The 17,904-nt window shown below is 36.0% G+C and overlaps 1 protein-coding gene across 1 annotated transcript in view; it reads right to left on the bottom strand.

Annotated features, from left to right (window-relative positions):
• Positions 1–17,904, bottom strand: part of LOC150105514 (dual oxidase-like) — a 198,691-nt gene that overhangs the window by 72,708 nt on the left and 108,079 nt on the right. The window contains exons 13-20 of the mRNA XM_090394863.1: positions 16,598–16,716; positions 14,527–14,661; positions 14,283–14,384; positions 10,550–10,755; positions 8,814–8,999; positions 8,495–8,717; positions 8,129–8,401; positions 4,337–4,379 (exon numbers count right to left, since the gene is read on the bottom strand). Of these exons, the coding sequence (XP_090250989.1) occupies positions 4,337–4,379; positions 8,129–8,401; positions 8,495–8,717; positions 8,814–8,999; positions 10,550–10,755; positions 14,283–14,384; positions 14,527–14,661; positions 16,598–16,716 (1,287 nt within the window). The remainder of the gene's footprint in view (positions 1–4,336; positions 4,380–8,128; positions 8,402–8,494; positions 8,718–8,813; positions 9,000–10,549; positions 10,756–14,282; positions 14,385–14,526; positions 14,662–16,597; positions 16,717–17,904) is intronic.

The raw sequence follows: 17,904 nt of genomic DNA, 5'->3' as shown, positions 1-17,904 counted from the left end.
GCAAGTATAAGAGCACCACTCCCCCCCCCCCCCCTTGGTCAAGTGGTTAACCAAAAATGTTGTACAGTGTATCCTTCAAGTAACATCAAGAACTGTAGAATAATGCAGAAGTGCTTGACTGTCTACCAGCGGCGAATTCTCCGTGCTTGCTGTGCAAGCTCATTAATTGAGAAAGAAGTAATATTTATTTGTTAATAAATGCATGCATTTATAAGCATTCCATTTAGGCTTTTATTTTGGTAGACAGAAGACATCTTAAGCTTGCACGGCAATAATTGAGCTTTGCGTTGTGTATCGAAGGCCGATGCATGCTCGTCTAGTCAAAGCTACCTTGGTCGGTTGTGGGAGCTTCCAAGTCCTCGCAGCAGCACTTTGATTTCATACACGCACATAGCCATTTCACGTCGTCTCGCTCTGTTGCTTAAACACAGGCCATACGCAGTCAACCTAGCTCTAGCCAGCCTTTACAAGTGTGCGTGTTGCTTGGGAAAATTAAGTTACAACCAACTTTTTATGACGATGTTATTGACCAGTTCATAAAAAAGAACCTTAGGGTAGAATTTGTATTCAAGTAGCTAAACTGAAAAAGATAGATTTGTATTTCTATGATTAAAATGTACATAAATTTCTAAATATATAGTTTTAAATAGTCAGCAATTCATTATTCTGCTAATCCGACTTCAATCACACCTCTCACTCCCTGAATGATAACAAGAGCAAGCATGAATTTCAAGATCAGCATTCACCCCTGCTGTCTACCATATCCAGTATTCAAGTTCACTGACAGTCCATCAATTCAAAAAGAGGTAAGACTACACCTCTGCATGCAATTCCATCTAACAACTTAAGTCACAAACCTCAAAAAAAAAAAAAATCTGACAACATTACAGCCTTGTTCAAATGGCACTCAATCTACAAAAAAGTTATAGACCACTGAAATAATTTAAAATGCTGCACCTGTTAGATTTACAAATGGTGCTTTTCAACAAAATGTAAATCATACAACAGACAGCTATATTATTATTATTATTCAGGCCTCCATGGAGTCAAAACTCATCGTGGGAGGTCCTTCCTAAGAAACACAGTCTATCAGGACTCATCGAGGGGGAGGTCCTCCCCCCCCAAGAAACAAAGTCTATCATATCATTCCTTAAACTCATTGACCGTTCTCTCTCACCACTCCATCAGGCAATCCATTCCATGGTTCAACCACGGACCATGCAAAGAAACCACTCCTCACCCTCCTGCTTACTGTTTCCTTTTGTAACTTCCAGGGATGGCCTCTTGTCATCACTCCTTCCCACTGTTCAACCAAGCAAAAGAACTCCCCAGTGTCAACCCTGTAATCACCTCTCGACAGTTTAAAAGTCTAAATATTTTCAATTCTCTTTCTATTCACCAAACTCTGCAGTCCACATTCCCTCAGCCAATCCTCATAACTATCATTATACAGTCCTGAAACCATCTTTGTTATCTGCCTTTGTACCCTTTCCACAGTTAATTTATCCCCTTCAAATCCTGGAGACCAAATCTGAGAACAATAGTCCAAGTGTGGTTGATCAGAGTCTTATACAACGGAATGATAACTGTTTTATCTCTGCAGGTCAGCGTCCTTCTCATTATTGCAGCAATCCTCTGTATTACCTTCACCACCTTTGCAATATGTCCCCTAAATTTCAGGTTTCTATCAATCATCAATCCCAGATCTCTTGTCTCCCATACTTCCTCCAGTATAACTCCTACCATAGAGTATGCAGTGTCCCATTGATGTTTACCAAACCTCAAGACCTTACATTTTGCTGCATTAAACCGACACCCCATTTCATTTGCCCATCTATCTAGCTTATTCAAATCCTCTTGCAGGGCTGCTGCTTCTGCACAATTACTTATAATCCTTTCCAGCTTCGCATCATCTGAATATCCCCTTGCAATCCATTGACAATGTCATTGATATAAAGGTTAAACAATATAGGTCCCAGTACTGAGCCCTGTGGGACCCCACTTGTAACCTTCTGCCCTCTTTGATATTGCTCCACCATACACAACTCTGATACCTATCGGACAGCCAATCCTGAATCTAGTTGACCAATCTGACATCCAGACTCATGTGCTGCAACTTAAATATCAGCTTATCATGTGGAACCCTGTCAAATGCCTTTGCTAAGTCTAAGAAAATGGCAGTATATGCCTTTCCCTCATCTAATGCTCTTGTAACTATCATAAAAGGCTAGCATATTGCTAAAACAAGAGTGCCCTTTCACAAATCCATGTCGACTCTCACAGATAACATTACCCTCATCTGCCCAATGCTGTATACGGTCCTTCACTACTTTATCCAAGATCTTACTAACTACTGATGACACACAAATTGGCCTATAATTAGACACTAACAGTGTGTTACTGCCCTTATGCAATGGCATTATCTTACCTTCCTTCCATTCCATGGGCACCTTTGCCAAAGTCAGAATTTCATTGAAAAGCAAAGTCAAAGGCACTGTCAGTTCTCTAGCACATTCTCTCAAAACTCTTGAATACCATCCAGTCTTACAGCTTTACTGACATCCAGAGCACTCAGTATTTGAAACACACTCTCCTCCTGTGCTCTAAACCTCGAACCGGCCCTATCCCTCTAGCATTAACACCGACTCCTCCAGGATGAAATACTCCAAAAAAGTGTTCATTGAACAATTCCACTATGTCCTCTGCATCAGTCACTCTATTCCTATTTTTATCCACCAATATCATTCTTCCACTGTCATTTCTCCTCCTACTAGCCACATATCTAAAAAATTCCCTAGGATTTTCTTTGGATCTTAGGGCCAATCTCCTCTCATATTCCAGTTTCGTCTTCCTTACCATACTAGTCACTCTTCTGGCCTGTGTCTTATACTCTTCATGCATCTTCTCTTCACCTATCTCCTTATATCTCCTCCATAGCCTCTTTTTCACATGCAATTCTGTTTAATATTGTTTGTCATCCACTTTACCCGAAATTGTGTCCTCTTGTTCACTTAACACTTTTTTGGAGTCATGGGAAATGCGCTAATGATATTAGCGCATTTCCCATGCGCTAATATCATTAGCGCATGGGAAATCTCATGAAAGAATATTTATTAGCAGCAATGGTATACAACTTACCATTGCTGCTAATAAATATTCTTTCATGATTTCCCATGCGCTAATGATATCCTGGCCTTCCAATTCCTCCCTCCATGAAACTTCCCCAAGTTGATGTCTTAGACTATTATAATCACCTGCCTTATAATTCAACATATATTCCCGTCTCTTTGATACTCCTCCATGTCTATTCATTTTCCAAGTCAAAACCACATGGTCACCCTCTCCAACTGGTGGGAGAGATGTCATCTCAGTTATTATCAACTCTTCTGATGCTATAACCAAATCCAAAACTGTTGAACCTCTTTCTCCCTCTATTCCATGTTGCCTACGACATGGAATAGAGGGAGCAAGAGCTTTCTAGAATTTTAGAAATTCCATTCCCTTATTGCTACATGCATCTTCCTCTCCCCAATTTATACTATTGCAGTTAAAATCTCCCATAACAATCATTCTTCTTGCACTTGCCAAACTCAACTGTCTCAACATCTCCTGGTCCACACCCTCTGTGCTCCTGGGTCTGTAGCAATACCCCACTAAATATGTCTTGCCCACCTCTACCTCACATCATATGCTTTCAAAATCATTAGTGTCATTGCCTTCCAAAGTCTCCATTCTTAGAGGACATACATCGCCACTTATAAGCAGTACTCCACCACCATGATTTCCCTTCCTATCCTGCCGAAAAATGCTGTACCCAGCGACTTCTATTCCTGTTATTATATCCTCTTCTGTCAACCACGTCTCAGTGATCCCAATAATTTTTGGCCAGGCTGCTGCTATCTGCACCACCAATTCCTCTATCTTATTCCAGATACTCCTGGCATTAATATAAAGCCAAGCATGCAGTATATAGTATATGCCACACATGCAGTCTTAGATTGTTGGCACTACTTTCCCTGATCCTGGTATTTTGATGTTGCAGTATAAGAGACTTTTTATATATAAAAATTTGATCCAACCTACAAAAGCTTGAAGCAGGCTAAATGCTAGATAATCTGGAAACCTTGCTCCAGAAACAAAATGCTGTTTAAGCTGTGTAAAGTAAGCAGAATGGTAGATTCATTGTGAAAGTGAATGAAGATTATCATCTGAATTGTCTTTTCATTCTGTAGTGAGATTCAAACCCCACAGCTCATAGGTTGGAAAAATATAATTAAATCTACTTTCAGAAAGTACTGTACTGGGTATTTTATTGTTTTATGAAACCACCACTTACCTTGCAACATTTGTTGATGTGTCCAGGAAATTCTGTTTGGCCCCTAAAAGAGAAAAAATAAAATAAAAAAATATATATATCTGTTGAAATGTAAGACAGATTAAATAAATTTTTTTAAAATGTTACATAGTCTTTAAGACAAATTAAAATCCATTTATAAAAGTTCTGTTCATTTGTGTATTTGCCCTTAATTTCAAACTACTGACAAACTAACATGATTTCTACCAAAACAAAAATCCCTCGAGTCATGCAGCTTCTGTAATTACCTTGATACTGTATTATGCAAATGAACTATGTTTTTAAAACCAAATATTCCTTAAATATTACCATAAACCTAACATACACTCACTGTTAGTTATTCAGAAATAGTTATAAGCAAAAACATATCATATATAATTCCAGAAGATAATTATCCTGTTACAGAATAATTTTGGTTTCCTCTATCATTATCCAACTACTTGCCATATATTCAGTGGTGTAGCTAGAGCTTTTGTCAGCCGGGGCGGTTCCCGAGTTTGCCTCCCCTCTCAATATACACCAAAAATACTACAAAAAGTCAAAATGACATAGGGAAATAAATTAAAATGCTATGTTTATAATAAATTTAGTTTAATCCTTTATCCAAGTGTAAGCAAACAAAGTTTGCACCTGAAGTATCTTCAGGACTGAGGCAACTCATGGTAAAGGTGGACCAAGCTCTCATCACGACTTGTCTTACTATCTCCCATAATGCAAAGCACATCTCCTTGCATTAAGGGAAGGACCACTACCCAGACTGGTTTCTACCTTTGAGGTCTCTTCAGTGGGAGACCGACACAGAGGTGGTGATACCAAGGTGGAACCAATGGAGTAGTCACATTTACCTAAACGAGTTGCCAAAAGATGTCTCACCTTATTATTAAATTACTCTGGATTTAGAGAAAGATGTTGGAAGTTTTTTTCCATAGGTAAATATGACTTCTCCATTGCTCCCACATTAGTATCACCAATTCTGGGTCTGGCTCCCACTGACGATACCTCAATAAAGGTTGAAACTGGTCTGGGTAGTGGCCCTTAATGCATAGCATTATACATGTCTGCAAGGAGATGGCTTTGCATTATGGGAGATACTAAGACAAGTAGTGATGAGAGCTTGGTCCACCTTTACCATGAGTTGCCTCAGTCCTGAAGATACTTCAGGCACAAACTTTGTTTGCTTACACTTGGATAAAGGCTTAAACTAAATTTATTATAGTGTAACCAAATGGGAAAAAACTTCCAACATGTTTATGTTAGTTGTAAGTATAGTTGTTAAAAACTAATTATTAAGTAATAAAAATCAGTGTTTTTTTTTTTTTTTTATTTGTTTAATAATTGCTGATACTTATTTTTGCTCAGCCAATTTATATAAACTATCATATGTTATGCAGTGGAACCAAAATATTTTTAATATTCTACAGCCATTTTGTTTGAAACTATTCAGTTTGACTTCCTGTTTTTAATTAAGTTTCCATGCCTTTGATTCATACTACAACAAATCTCCTCTAAAGAGATTCAATGATGACTTCTAAGGCTGGAACAGGCCATTGTAGGTTGAAATCCATGAAACGTATATTAATACAGCCTTAACATTGCTTTTGAAAGCATCTTCAAAAGAAAATGTTAAGATATCTAGAAGATTCTAGATATCTAAACACATTTCTATTTTTTTTTTATTTTATTATTTATTTATTTATTTAACTTGTTAAAATATACATTAGACGATAGGTAACAAGGACTATTTACATATTATAAGTATATATATTACAGAGAAAGAAAAATTTTCCTTTCAGGTATACAATAGAGAGTACAATAAATGAATTCAGCATTACAGTTCAGTTTCAGTCTTAGTTATCTTTCAGATTAAGCGTATTTCGTCTTCAATCCAGAAGAGGGTATCAGTTGGATCCACTCTATGAATTTCGCAACAGTTCTTGTTTCTTTGTAGTACTCAAGTTCCAGTGAAAGCCTGCTTTTTAAGTTTCTGACTTAGGATGTACACAAGAGTTTGTGCAGTTTCAGTGATGGATGGGTTCTGGTTATTTCTTGTGTGTTTTATGTAGAAGCTGTAGATGATAGCCTTAGCACAGATGAAAAGGAAATTGCATATTCTGTGTGGACTAAATTCCAGTAGTCTTCTTGGCTGTGTGCATAGTTACAGGTGCTAGAGGCAGTATTCAGGACATACATGATCATCGCTTTGTTTGCAGGACAGATGTGTGTTCCAAAAGGTACCTGAAACCTCCAGATCCGTTTCTCTTAGCTGAAATTTGTAGAGCTTAGGAGTTGGCAAGATGTTATGCTATATTCTCCACTGTATGTCAGAATCTGGTTTGGCACACTTTGATTTATATGGAAGATCCCACTGAAACCTGAGTGGCATATGCAGCCTTGTAGATGAGAGGGTTAAGGAACACTAGATATCTGTTTCTAGATATCTGTCTGGATATCTAGAAGAAACAAATACCTGCCTTATGTGCCATGAGGCACTAAGAAATTTAAAAATATATATTTTTGCTTAAGTTCATTCTGTAGCCATAAAACCCTGGGTGTTTCTTCTGGAAAAGTTAAACTAGCCAAAGAATATATGCAACTGACAGAATAGGAGTAACTGCCCTATCACCACCAAAAATCAAATTTGCTATAACAGAACATCAGATCTAACCTGTAAAAGAAGAAATAATAGAACAAATAAAAAAAATTGCATTATGTTTGAACTATTTATATTCAGGAACTAGTGCTCCATGGACTACAACTTACCTTCTCACATATAAGCTTTTTTTTTCTGTGCATTCTTTTTTTCTTGAATACTCACACAGAGCACTTGGAATGGTGGTGGGGAGGCATAGATCACTGTTCAATGCAGCTATCACAGTGGTTAAATTCAGCCAGGGCCCTGTCCTGGAACTTTTTTTTATGCACCAGGCCCGGAACTTTTTTGTTTTGTGACTTTTCTCCCTTTACGGTAATTATGCCTACATTGTGTTATTATTCAATAATTGTTTACAGTTTTGAATGTGTATATAAAGTCAATATCAACAATTGCCTGATTACGAATGCATGATGAAAATGATGGAGAGGTTTGAAGCTTCCTGTAATGCATTATCTTGCAGAAATTGACAAGCAAACATTATTGCAGCATAGTGTAGTGGAATTTTGACAGACTCATGCAATATTTTGTCTTTTCTGGTTGGCAACAGTGAGTAACCAACAGAAGATTAGCACTTGTTTATCAGAGCTCATGATTGTAAGAAGCACAAAGAAAATGTAATATTTTTGTGTTTATGAAGGCCTACTATTTCAACTATGGATAAATACATTGGTACCTTCTTTAAACGGAAAAATAGCTCAGATGACAGTGATAATACAAAATGAGTTTGTAATGACAATTTGTGTAGTTACTGAAGAGAAAGAAGTCTAATGAATCCACAGAAACACAGGATTTCTATTTGTATTTAATGTTTCTGGTGGTGTGGAAGAGAAGGCCTGATGGCTTTAACTCCACCAGAATAAATAAATTTTTTTTTAAAATGTTGCGACAATCTAGCAATAGAATCACATTTATGATCCTTACTTTAAGGGCCCTGGGGCTTATTCTTTTAGAATTTAACCACCGAGCTATCACACATTTGATTTCGGTAAAAATGTCAAAGCTGTGATAGCTGCATTAATCAAACTATACTGCTAATATTATTTAGCTAGGAAAACAGAGTGAGGAAAATAGCAAGACTCATTTGTACTATGAAAAATGTTAAGTCCTATTGTTACACATACCTTTACAGTCCAAGCCAATGGCTATGAAGTCACCCTTATATTCTCTCATCATCACTTTAAAGTCATCATAAGTCAACTCCTCTTTGTCTTCCAAACCAACTGCTGCAAACATACCATGGATCAGTTCCATCACTTGTTGCTCTGTCAAGGAATTTGTTTTTGCAATGTCAACCAAAGATCGAAGTGTCTTGGTTAACTCCAGTTTGTCTATAACTCCATTACCATCATTGTCACACATATCAAACACTATACGTAATTTGTCCTCAGTCTTACCTGTGGGAGTGGAATAAGAGCATGTAATTAAGTCTGATTCATTAATTGGGAAATGAACTAAAAAATACAATTTAAAATAGAATCAGCACATACCTCTGGAAAACAGAACAACCGTGTCCAAAAACTCCTGAAAACTAATCCGTCCATCCTTATCTTTATCAACACAGTTAAACATCTGCTTTACAAACAATGAATCTGGCTTCATTCCAAGAGCTTCAGCAAATTCCTTCTTTGACAGTGAAGTGCGCATGACCATTATCACATCATTGCTCACATCTTCTAATTTTCTTTTTTCCCCTGGTCTGAGTCCAAATGTCTGGAACAAGAACAATAGTCATTAAATACAAGTTATAAGTTACAATATTTTTAATCGACTCGCTTAAATTCTCCAGAAAGTCCTGGAACAGCTTACCAAGGCATATGCCTCTCTGAAGAAATGTTCAAGTCTTTTCTGTCTCTTTTCTTTAGTTTCTGCATTGGTTAACATAATATCTCTGAATGTGTGCAATACTTCAAGAGTTTTCTTTCGGCCAAGAAGAAATGTTTCAAGTTTATTAAGAAATTTTTTCTGGGCTTGAATGTTATCGAACTGTAACACCTAGAGGAAGAGAGAGGAAAAGAAAGAATGAAAGTTTAATGATATGTTAGTTGTTTAATGTTTTTTAACACACAAGTTTTAATAAACGAAATGGCTTTAAAGCTATGGATTATCAAATAAAATAATGGTCTCTATTTTTGTAAGTTATTTAATACACTTCTCTTTACATTACTGAATGGTGCCACACTGAAAGGGCTTGCATTATGGAAGAGTTTAGGGCTGCATTGTTTTAATGCTGCATTCCATGAATGAAAAGAAATCTAAGGACAAGAGGAAGTATACAAATTTCCATGGATTTCATACCTCTAAAAGCTGTTTCTTGAAGTTCAAAATTTTCTTTAACTCAAAATTATGAATATTAGTAAACAAACCTATTTTGAAATAAGGCTGATCAGTCCTAAACATTTGTTTTTTTTATTCTATATAATTAACCCTTTAACTGCTAAGAACATATTATTACGGGCTCGGAAATACATGCCTGCTGTGCTGAGCCTGTATATGTATGGTTGGCGGTGGTCGACTGTTTGTATAAAAAAAAATTAATTCAGCACATTGGACAATGTCAGTAGAATATAGAATCAGCAGTTAAAGAATTAAGGCACTTCCCATTATGTACTTCCCACTATCAAAGAACTTCCCATTATGTGCAACAATTTTACAATGCAAGATGTCATTCCAATGTATAAAGCCCTGATTAGACCACACTGACTATTGTTCTCAAATTTGGGTCCCCAAGATTTGAAGGGGTAAATTAACTGTGGAAAGGGTACAGAGGCAGATAGGGCTATACAGTGTTGGTTATGAGGATCGGCTGGGATTGTGGACTGTAGAGTTTGGTAGATATAAGAAGTGATATGAAGGCGATATGATCAAGACTTAAACTGTTGAGAAGTAGTTACAGGGTTGACACCGGGGAAGGTCTTTTGCTTGGTGGAACAGGGGGAAGGAGTGAGGGGCCATCCCTGGAAGTTATGAAAGGAAGCTGTGAGCAAGAGGGTGAGGAGCGATTTCTTTGCATGGAGGGTGATTGGACCATGGAATGCATTGCCTGATAGAGCGGGGAGAGCATCAACGGTCAATGAGTGGTATGACAGACTGTTTTCTAGGAAGGACCTCCCACAATGAGTCTTTTGATGCCATGGAGGCCTGAATCAATAACTTCCAGACTAAAGAGTTCTGACCTTCCAAGACAGTATTCACAATAAACTTGAAGCTATATTGTGAATTCATAGTCTGTTACTAAACTACGCCATTTGTTTTATGTAATAGTTTCACCTGTTTATTCTCTTATTTTCTACGTGTACATTATTCATTAAATAGTGGAATATTAAAGCAGGCATACGAAAGGTTATTCATGTAACATTGCAAAATAGTGTGCTCTTTTGCTTAATACAACTGTTAAAAGTTAAAGCTGTTATATTCATAAATGATCATAGGAGACAAATGCAAGATTTTTTTATTACAAATCTCACTTACCAGAATGAAAATCTAAAATACTCATTCCAGAAATTTAAATCTTTCCATATTCCTAAACTAAAATTTAAACTCACCAGATCATGATCTCTGGGCGATCTCACAAGTACCATTGGTTTCTTGTGCGTATCTTCAGTAACTTCAACTACCACAGCTGTTACAGATCCAAAGTCAACTTTCCGTAACACTTCACCTTTCCTGTTCACAGTAGAAATAGACTCATCAGGGCCAATCTTCACTTTGACACATCTTTTATGGTTCTGGTGAAGCCATTCTTTCACTTCTGTCAAAATAATAAATAAAATTCAAATATTGAAAAATAAGTAAGCACTATAACTGAATTCAAACAACTGGCATGAGATCTGAATGTAAATATTTAAGCATTTATCAAAATAGGGAGAAGTACCTCATATTAAGTACTGAGTCTTGTAAGCATCAAATTGAGTATTTCAATGAAGCTGTTGATATGACAAACATGACTGTTTGTCATATTGTGATTCCTCTTAGCATTGTAAGAAAAAAAAAATTCTCAACACAGAAAACTTATTAGTGTTGGCACATATATACTATGGTTATCAAATGTTACTGTACTTTGAAGTAGTGCTTAGCAGAAAGGCTCACAGCATGAGGTGAGGGCAAGGTCGTATCTGAATATCATGAGCAAAAAAAATAATGTATAAGCTGTTTCTATTACTATATATAAATATGTCCCACATTTTCACATTCCACTAAAACAAAATCTAGGTTACAAATAAAAGTAGCAACCTTTCTTGTACAAAATACATGAAAGCTTGTTGCATTTTATTGCATTTCACACAAGAAAAAACAAAGCTAATCTTTGACCAAATGTCTTGAGCATGAAATATCTTTCATTCTAGTTGTTAAGATTAATATTTCAGATTACTTTTTTTATTCCAATTTAACTTACTGGGGTTTTTTCAGGGCAACAATAAGGCAGATACTTTGATAGGCATCACAAATTAAAGTAATGTGCTTCACCCTAACACCAGTACTAAAAAAGTACTGGTTTAAGGAGAAGGGTGGATTCACATAAAAATGTGAATCCCATTGACTAATATTAATGTCCTTCAATACATTTTAGTATCATAATGGATCGGCTAAGGATTACATAATCCAGAAACTACTCTAGAGAACTAAACATGAAGTTTTTTTGTTTTGTTTTTTTTAAGAGACTTTTCAATTTTTCAGTAAGCAGGGTAATGGTATCAAAGCTGGGTGATGCAATTTATTTGCTGCCTAAAGACATTCATACCAATGGCTGGATACAACAGAGAAGTGGGTTATGGATTTCAAGAGAAAATATGCAATCCACTTGGTTAACCAGGCCAGCAAATATGGGTATCAACTCTGATACTTATCAGCGAGTTGGGTATGGTGAGACAATATCAAGGAAGCAGGAGGTTCCTGGGACCTGTATTGTTCAACCTTTATATCAATGACATTGTCAATGGATTGCAAGGAGGATATTCAGTTGTTTGCAGATGATGTGAAGCTGGAAAGAGTTATCAGTAATAGTGCAGATGTGGCAGCACCCCACAGGAGGATTTGAATAAACTAGACAGATGAGCGAATGAATGGGGGGGGGTTATCAGTTTAATGCAGAAAAATGTAAAGTCATGAAGTTCGGGATAAATTGATGGGAGGCTGCATACTCGATTGGAGGAACTGTACTGGAGGAAGTAGGAGAGACGAGATCTGGGGGGGGGGGGGGGTTTATGATCGATAGAAAACTGAAATTTAGGGAGCATATTACAAAAGGTGGTGAAGGTAATCCAGGGGATTGCTGCAATACTGAGAAGGATGCTGACCTGCAGAGATAAAAGAGTTATCATTCTGTTTATAAGACCCTAATCAGACCACACTTAGACTATTGTTCTCAAATTTGGTCCCCAGGATTTGAAGGAGATAAATTAATGTTAGTTATGAGGATCGGCTGAGGGAATGTGGACTGCATAGTTTCATAGATAGAAGGAGAGGTGATACGATTGAGACTTTTAAACTGTTGAGGGGCAGTTACAGGGTGGACACTGGAGAGTTCTTTTGCTTGGTGCAACAGCTGCAAGTATTGATGACAAGGGGCCATCCCTGGAAGTTATGGAAGGAAACTGTGAGCAAGAGTGTGAGGAGTGGTTTCTTTGTGTGGAGGGTGGTTGAACTGTGGAATGCATTGCCTGATAGAGTGGTGAGAGCAAGAATGGTCAATGAGTTCAAAGAGTGGTATGATAGACTGTTTCCTAAGGACCTCCCACAATGAGCCTCTTGACTCTATGGAGGCTTGAATAATAATAATAATTATGCTTCATTAAAATCTAAATCAACTATCATTAATGCTTTTTTTTTTTTTTTTTTTTTAAATCCAAGACAGCAATATTTTGAATACAGAGCTAAGAATATTAATAAATAAAACCTTAATTGGTTTAGGATTAATATTTTTCATTACATAAAAAAACACTAGCATTATTTTGTACACTTAATTTGACTTTCAAATGATGTACAAATATTTATCACAATAAATATTTGTACATCATTTTGAAAGTCTGTAGGTGTCGATATTTTTCAAATAAAAAGTTCTCTACTGAATCAGTTAATAACATTTAAAAATCATCTAACTATCTGAAGGAGCCCAGACATTGTTTTCAGGAACATCCCCATTGTTTTGTTACATGTATCACTATTTCCTAAAATAAGTCAAAATGTGAAAACTCAAAAACCAAACTAGGTATAATACATAAATTTAGTCTATACATATTGAAGATAAATTTGTTGTATGCTGCCATACAATGGCAAATTTTATTAATTGTAAATGTGAATTTAATATCTTGATTGCAATCAAGTCAAGATTATCTTTTGCAGTCAAGATTATCTTTTGACAAATTCTTTGCCAAATTATTTTCTTCAGATCAAAAACAATTTTTATCTGAAAAGAATGGTTCATAATTTGCACAACAGGTGGTCCTCGGTCAAATAGGTCATTTATCAGTTTGACATTATGATGACTAGATTCTTCCTAAAATGCACAAGACTAATTTTTCAAAGAAGTAATATACCAAAAATTCTGATTTTTTTTTACTTGAAACAATGCAAAACTTATTGCAAGATAAGTTGTTGAATCTCATTATGATAAGAATTTGTGGTGATTATAAGTGTTTTATCCAACCAAGAGGCTGTGGGTTTGAACAGACGAATTTCATCACCTAGTGCAAAACCACCACCTGAAGTGACTTGGAAAGTTGTTTCCAGGCTGCTTAGCTCTACACAGTACTAATGTTTATAACCTTTCTTGGGTGGAACTCACATTTAGATGTAGGATTAGGAATAACATTTGCTACCTATCTTGCCTTGGTAATGCACTGAGTCTCAACAACAACAGAGATGATGACTGGCTGCCACCCTATTTCTAAGAAGTGAATTCTACTCTCTTTGTGGAATGAAAAGCATTCAATTGTTATAGCAGGATAATTGCATGCTTAAAGCCACTTAAGTCCTTTGTCCACTTTATCAATGAGGCATTAGAGTTTGTTAAATAAGCTCTGTGAATGACTTTTTACAAAAGCGATCTTCCATCACCAACAGCAAAATGTCAGGACCTGTACAGCTTCTCTTAAATCTTAAGACATTTGGCATTAAAAGCTTAAGTATACTGAATATGCAGAGATCCTATATGAAAGAATTTTACAGTCACTCAATAATGTTAGTATATCGAAAAGTAGTTTGTACATTTCAGTACTAACAACTGAATTTAACTACGTTAACTAACCATATTATTTAGATAATAAAATTAATACTAACCCACTTTTTCACAATGTTTTCCGACATTCATCTGACGAAGCTTAATCTTCCTCCTGCGACGGTTTTCCAGTTTGATAACACCATAGCCCATCCCAGCACATACTTGAAAAGAAAAAATATTGGTAACACTCATTGTTTAGAGTAGGATACGTTTATGAAAATAAATGAAACATGAATATCTCTGTACATTTTGAAATTACGGAGATACTGTCAGAAAATACACAGAACAGTTTATTTTACTTACTGATGGGAATGAAAGCTAAAGCCATGCAGGAGTAGATGTATGCTACCTCGTTGCCATGGAAGTAATCCCATCCATTGAGCATTGTGCATGGCTCCAGTTCAGAGCTCACCAGTTGGCTTGTTTCACAGGGGTCACCTAGGAGATAAATTTAATCTCCTTAGAATGAAGCATCATACATTTTGTTCAACACCTTTTGAAAATGATACAACTCAACTAAAATAAGAAATGCTGATTTTCACAACTAACAGCAACCAGTCAGATAATATCATGAAATCAATATTTTAAACATTAATATTAAACAAAAATGCACATATAAAATGTAACATAGTTATCAGTCATTAAATCATGCAGTAGTTTAGAAACTTTAGAGCAAAGTGGCTCATTCTCTGTTCCTCCACTACTGGGTTCACTGCGATGTATGGACATCTAGAAGCTACTTCTTGTAACTAACCCTTCCCCCCCACCCTCACTTTTATTCTGATCTTTCTTCTCTCTGATTTTCATCTCCTTGTGCAATGTCAAAAGTTCCCTCTGTTAAAAACTAATGGCCAGGGGGTCAATTAGTATTAGATTCAGCTCAAAATTTAGAAATAACGTAGAGGAAAAAAAAAAAGTATATTTAAGCAGTATACATTACTGTTTTTACTACTGATTACTTTCTGTACCTCTAGTCACCTCTTTCAGAAATCTTATTTCATTCCATCTGTAGTTTAGTGATTTAAGGAATCTGAGGCAGCCATGTAATATCTATTAAACTGGGATTTTTTTGATTTTTTTTTACTAACCTATAATGCTTACTTGATTGACCAATAAAGTATACCAGTTGTCTGTAATGTGCACCTAAGCATGATGTAAAGATTTTCCTAGTCTGGGAGAGAGGACTCTAAAATCCTTTGGAAATGAATTAATTTTTCCCTTATGAGTAGTTGAGCATATATGATGTGCATGAGAGAGAGGGAGGGGGAAAAAGATCCAGAAATAGAGTAGTATCACTCAGCCTGTTCACCTGAACAGCTCATGGTGAGAACAGAAAATAAAAAAATCAGTTAAATTCTTGCTAGATTGTACGACCCAACACTTGGGTCAAGAAGAAAGGGAACAAAGAGTACTCTAAGCATCAGCTAGCTTCATGTTCTCTTTGTTTATCAGCACTTGGTATGTAAAAAAACTATAATTTTTTGGATACTAGAAATAAAGGTTTTATTGCAAAGAAAAAGCACTTGCTATCATTGTCAATTTAAAAAAAATACAGAAATTATAAGATCATTTTAATGTACAAAAATGATTACCTTTAGATTCTTTTATTACGAAAAATCACAAGCTTTGCTGACTTTGATTAAAAAAGAGAGAGAACCAATCTTTGACCTACTCATTAGTGATTTTACGTTTTACCAGCCTAGATCATACTGATAACTATTAGTTGCTTGAGAATTTTTTTTTTTTTTATTTACTAACTTCACACTCATCTGTAACTTATAAGATCTACTTTGTCAGCCAACACCATTGCACCCAGACAATTTGAGATTAAATAAAATAATTTTAATAGTTAAGACAAAATACGGTGTTATGGTCAAAAGTTGGTTTTAAAAAATTACTACATTCTACTTTAGTTAAGGAAGGAATCCAAATATGCTTCAGATATTTTGGGCCGTTTGTTGGTTGCCAGCTGTATGGTCAAGTCCATTTGATTTGCCGACGTAGTGTTGGATGTCATCAGGGGCACACCAGTAGTGTCCAGCACCTGTGTGCAAAACTTTAGTTGGCGAACCTATCCCCCCCCCTCAAATAAAAAAAATCACTTTGAAAAAACGTTTTTTTTTTTGTTTTGTTTTTTTAAAGTAATTACTCTTGTTTGGTGCCTTTACTATCCTGGTGCCACATTACACATATGGCCAGCGTGCCCCTGGATGTCATTAACATAAAGCTGGAGATAATATTGAAGAGAAAAACCAGCCTGGCCACCTATTACCCTTAGTACAACCCTAGTAAGAATTTTAAAAAAATAAATAAAAAAAGTTTAATTCTTATAACTTCAGCCAGATAATCTACATTAATAGAAAAATGTTCTCACCTTCCTGCCATACAAAAACATTCTTTTGTATGTCATCAGGTCCAATATTAGTGGCATTGACAAGAATGTCGTAAAGTCGAATACTACGAATCATATCTATTTCTTCCTTAGTAAATATCCTGGAAAAAAAAAATGTAGTTGTACTTATAAGTTGCTAATACTCCAGACTTTATAATTAAAATAAAATAAAAAAAATTATATATATATATATAAAATGTGAGTAGATAAGTCTTATGTGATTCAGGAGCATTTGCCAAGTCCAGTAATGCCACTCTTAGCATGCAGTTATTGTAGATGCCAATAACAAACAATGAAAACCAGTACAGTATTAAGTATGCTTGAGATTTGACTCAAAGAAACACAATGTTTTTAGTTTAACTCTGGCAATTTGAACTGTTTGTGCTATTCAAACTGAAGCGCCTCCATAGCGCAATTGGAAGAATGACAGTACGTTGCGTCCTTCAATTGGAAAAGCAGCAAGTTAGATTCTCATCATGACGAGAGGATTCTCTATATGGTTTTTTTTTTCAATTGAAGGTGAGTTAGCTGATCCCATACGGAGGTAGCAGGGTTTATCTCCCAGAAACTCAGGGTTTTTTTTTATCCCGCATACAGAGAAATGGGCCTTGAGAACATGCAATTTATAGACAAAAAATACTAAACATAAATGGATAGAATACAATGAAAACAGGAAGATTACCAAAACAAGCCTTAAATTACAAACCGTTTGGGGGGGGGGGGAGAACCAGGCCGTCCTCTTAAGAGATTCAACAATGACTTCTACGGTCTGAACTTCTAAGTTCATCATCATCATGCTTGTTGAGGACAAGCATGATGATGAAATACTAGATGGTGTTGGGCAGTACATGCCGTTTTGTGTTTATGATGATGGTGGTAGTCGGGTTCTGTAGTATGTGGTGTAAATGAATAATTGTAAAAGTGCTTTCTCTCTCTGAGTCCTTGGAAGTGTCATGTAATCAGTACAGTAACAAGGTATGAAGCACCTGGGGCAAGTGTCTAACTTGCACCCACCCCAACCCAAAAATGATAAAAATTTAAATGTAACAAGTTAAGTTTTACTAAATGCGATATGTTAAATGCTTACTATTAACCCCATCAAAATGAGTTGCAGAATTTGTGTGTCTAAAGCAGCATATTGCTGAAATTTAAAAATACAATATAAAATAGTGGACTTTTAAATCTATTTATTTTTAATGTTTTGCACCCAAAACCTAGTTGCACCCATGGCGGGCACCTCTTTCGCCACACCCTTGTTATGGCGCTGCATCTAATAAGAATAAAAGCTA

Source organism: Typopeltis vanoorti, chromosome 6 (assembly GCF_054136105.1).
Source record: "Typopeltis vanoorti isolate ZY-2024b chromosome 6, IOZ_Tvanoo_1.0, whole genome shotgun sequence".
Classification (NCBI taxonomy): domain Eukaryota; kingdom Metazoa; phylum Arthropoda; class Arachnida; order Uropygi; family Thelyphonidae; genus Typopeltis; species Typopeltis vanoorti.
This window is presented reverse-complemented; position numbering and strand designations above follow the sequence as displayed.